The following is a 4,379-nucleotide window of genomic DNA, read 5'->3' as shown; positions in this document are numbered from 1 at the left end:
ACGGCGTAGCAGTCCCCAACGCAATGGGGAAGGCTCCCCAATTCGACCGACCAATCAGCATTGCCGAAAGCTGTCGGCGATAGCGCGTAGCAATTGTATGGAAACCAATCTTGAGATAAATAAATAAAGCTTGCCTGCTTGCCTTGACACTTTTGTCAAGAAGAACCAGGACAACAAACTAAAGAATAAGGAGGTCCCAGGTAGCAGTCATAGGTGTAAGATCTGCCTTAAGTTTAAACCTACCTCCAGAAATGCCCTGTGAGAGTTGAAATGCAGGCTGAAGGCTCTCAGGCTTACCATTGATGTGTGGTAAATAACTTAATGCAGACGGTAAATGTAACTGTGAATTGCCGCTCAGACCTGAAAGCGTCCGCTTTACGCCACCACCTGAAAAAATTGTAATCATAAACAATTATAAAGTTATCAAAACCGTCACTCGCTAGGTCAAATCTGAAGCTAATTTTTAAAACAGGTTTCCCTCCAATTAAAGACCACTTTTGGGACCAAGTTTTCCACGGTCTTCAATGGCTTTAGTCTCTTTTTCTTAGAATAAATTCATTTGAACTGATAGTAAAATAATTAAGCTGGTTTACCTTGATTTATTTTTGGAGTTTGAAGAAAAGGATCTTAATTAGCTTTAGTCTCTAGAATAATAAAGCTAAAAAACATTTGTTAATTTGGGACCACTGAAAATTGGTCTTTAATTGGAGGGTTTTTAATTGGAGGGTCTTTAATTAGTAATAAGTAGGGCATTACATAGACCGAAAGGAGAATGTAGCGTAATAGTCCCCTATATTGGGTATACCTGAATGATGATTGAATTAATATATTTACCATGTGTTCATTCAATTTAATAAATGATAAAATAATTTCTACACCAACAGATGTTTAATATAATTTTTATTTATATATTTTAATTTTTATAAAACAAGATTTTGGTACCACATGTTCATTCAATTAAAAACGTGAATGATAATATATTTTCCATATCAACAGATCAATGAAGAAAAGTATAGAGATTTCATACATTTTAAACTGGCAACACAACATTATTTTTTGCATAAAGCATGTTTTCAACTAGGCAAAGTTATTCGTGCAAACCGAAAGCTTCGGTTCATGGGCATGCGCATTTCTATTGGACTTTTTTTTAAAGCGAAAAAATGTGCAACCAATCAGACTGAGACTTTCGATTTCCGAAATTTGCCTAGTGGAAAACAGGCTTAAAACGTGATAAAGTGAAAAAAAAAAACACTAAATCAGTCTAAAACCATGAAGGAATGAGCTCAGGCTAGGCTAGGCAGGCCAGGCTAGGCCAGGCTTAGTTCACTCCAGCATCTTAGGGTGTGTTGCCTTGGAAAGCTTGTTTCCACCCTTATATATTAGTTTCAAAATTAAATTCTATAAACTTATTAACAATTGGTTAGAGCCTATTGTGACCATATAAAAATAGTAACAATAACAATTAATAAAATTGTTTATAATTTATTTAGCCTTTAGATCACAGATTGCTCTAGTCATACACTACAGTATGATTAAAAACTATTCCCTCCCGGACACAAACCTAGTATTTTTGAGTCAAGGTTTTTGGGCGGGGATTACAACGTAGCACTAACTACAATCACTACATTACCTCAGGAATTCAATTGTTCCATTGTGTACAGAGGATATATCTTTAGAATCTACTCAAAACCTTCAGAAATAATCTACTTTTAAGTTTTAGTGTGACTTGTCTAGCAAAGTACTTAATTTCTCCTTGTCTACCAAAGTACTTAATTTCTCTACTCCTAAAGCAACAATGCATACTTTCTTTTCTATAGAAGTCTCTGGAGACTATACTCGGTACCTCCATGTTCCAGAAACCCTTTCAGAATCACATGAATTATTAAGACAATTAAACATGTGGAAGCACATTCTTTAAAATTAAAGGTCAACAGACAGAATCCACCTATAGCTTTTAAAATCATTCTGTTGTACAATGAGAGTATTCAATATTATAACAACATTAATGATAAAATCAAGCTAATTTTCTAGATATTAAGTTTTGATTGCTTTTTTGAATAAAAGTACTATATCATATATACACAACAAACAATAAATTTATCTAAAAACCAGGTAGGCTGTTGCAGAATAGAAAAATAGGCTGCCACCTAGCAGGAGCGTTTGTTTACTGCCTATTATTGTACATTACTGCATTGTATCTTGAAAAGTACTACCACAATCAAGTGGGCGTCTTTCAAAATACTACAAAGGGCATTCATATCAATTTATTTCATTTTACCTACTGTAGCATTCGTGTTTCTTTATTCATCATTTCAATTTTATAATTACTTTTCCTCCACCTAGATGCTTTTAGAAAAATCATTGGAAAACGAAATTATATTTTTATTTTTTTCCTATCATTTAATAGGTTTGTTGAACAAGATAAAAAAAATCTCACCTAATAGACTTTCAATACCTCTATATCTAGTAATGAAAAGACCAAATCAGCGACTCCAGCTATTACTGGTCAAGTGACATATAGTGGGTAATATAGTGTGGGTAAGCATCCACATCGTAACCGTGCGCTCAATGAACACAGTATATTGAGAGAGTTTTGATGTTTTTTGACAGTGACCCAAAGTAAAGTAAGGCAGTAGGCCTATTTCTTTTTTAAATAGTGATTTATAATTACTTTGGCAATCTCCATGCATTTTATTTAGGCTCTGGAATGCTGCTAGTTTACGGTAGGGTACATGAAGGTACAGGCCTAGGCGGCACTGTGAGTGTTAAGCCTTGACCAGGGCCCAGAGCTGGGAGGGAGTTGTTATGCCTCAACTATATATCTCTGTAGTCAAGTATTGTAGGTAATAAAGTAGAAAATAACCCTTAACGGTACTGATTGCTGAACCTAAAATGCTGGTGATAACAGGCCTGGTTGGTACAGTACATCCAAATGCCAGTACGTAATATAATAATATGTCATATGATGATCATTATCCTCGGCAGCAACTACAAACATCCTATGATTTAATGTTGGATTTAAAATAACTGTAAAATAATACTCTTGCAACGAATGGGGAGATTCATGTTTTTTTTGTTTTTTTTTTGTCATGCTGCGATAGCATTTGCCATGAATAATATTGTTGACTTAGGCCTAGGCCTAAAAAGTACCTCAGCCAGCGACAACTCAGAAGGTACTATACTTTTCCTTGAAAAACTTCCAGGCTTTATTCCCACTATCCATTGGGCCTTACCAAACCAAACTGATAAATGTTTGAAAATTTAATTTTGGAACACTTCTTAGTGATTTACCAAATTATAATTCGCATTCCAACCAACATTTGCAGCATCTATCATGTGACTTGCATCAACAACAAGGCGGAGCCATATTCAATGCACTGTCATCTCGCGACCTTGATAGATGTAAACAAACCCTAATACCCACTATAAGTCATGTGACCCGAGCCGCAGACTGGGTTTATTGGAGGATTTAACAGAATATAATTTAACTTACCATCACGAAGAGAGGCGCTGATATTTTTTTGTTCTTCTAATGCGCGAACTACCTGCCGTTGCAGATGATATATTTCAATTTTGCGGGCTTCATGAAGTTTGAGTGTTTCTTGCAAGCGCCCATCTAAATCCTTCACCTTCTCGTCATATTCCATTCGTAAAGATCTACTATCTTCACCTAAAAATAAACAAAATTAACACTTGTTTCTTAGAAAATTGATCCGAGGAACATTTAAGGAGAATTAACTAAGTCCTGTCCAAACTATCAAATCGTCGCTCACATCACAAACTAACACAATCAAAGCAGATTTTGTTAGTTCGTAAAATCACAGTAGCGTGTCAAAACGAGCGCGTATTGGTTGTCAAGCAATTTTGTATTCTTTACCACACAAAAAGTCCTTAACAACAACAGCGCGTATTTTGACACGCTTTTTTGATTTCACGAACTAACACAATCTACTTTGATTGTGTCAGTTTGTGATGTGAGCGACGAAATGTTATATAACAAAACCTTGTGACATGCTTAAATACGGCCATGATGACATCACATCACAACCTGACCATAGCGACACTGTGACTCTATGGGCATGCAGTACAACTGTTTTTGTCAAAGAAAATATGATGAACTGAACTTGAACAAAGGTAGAGTTTTATAAGTGGTCATAAAATAAAGAATGTGATAATTCTGTCATTTTTTGCATGCAAATAACGTTACATTTTTTTCATAAAAATTACCCTATCTATTGACAGAATATGTCCACAAGTCAATGAAGTAGATCATAATTACAAATTAATATGAGAGATGGCTTATAGAAAAAACTCAGATCTAAATTACTTTGCTTCTTGTTGCTTAGAGATTAATAACTATGCTTTGTCAATTATATTTC

At 34.9% G+C, this 4,379-nt stretch overlaps 1 protein-coding gene across 1 annotated transcript; it reads right to left on the bottom strand.

The window, feature by feature from the left end:
• Positions 1-243: 243 nt before the first annotated feature.
• LOC117118348 (alpha-1,3-mannosyl-glycoprotein 4-beta-N-acetylglucosaminyltransferase B-like) lies at positions 244-3,670 on the bottom strand (the record flags this gene model as incomplete). The annotated part of the gene is made up of 2 exons (XM_033262915.1): positions 244-387; positions 3,494-3,670. Coding segments are annotated over 2 exons (321 nt in total), but the record flags the coding sequence as incomplete, so codon positions are not given.
• Positions 3,671-4,379: the final 709 nt, after the last annotated feature.

This window comes from Anneissia japonica, unplaced genomic scaffold (assembly GCF_011630105.1).
Source record: "Anneissia japonica isolate Jap-2015-1 unplaced genomic scaffold, ASM1163010v1 scaffold287521_len4438_cov183, whole genome shotgun sequence".
NCBI lineage: Eukaryota > Metazoa > Echinodermata > Crinoidea > Comatulida > Comatulidae > Anneissia > Anneissia japonica.
Note: the sequence above shows the minus strand (reverse complement) of the source record. Positions and strands in the feature narration are given on the sequence as shown.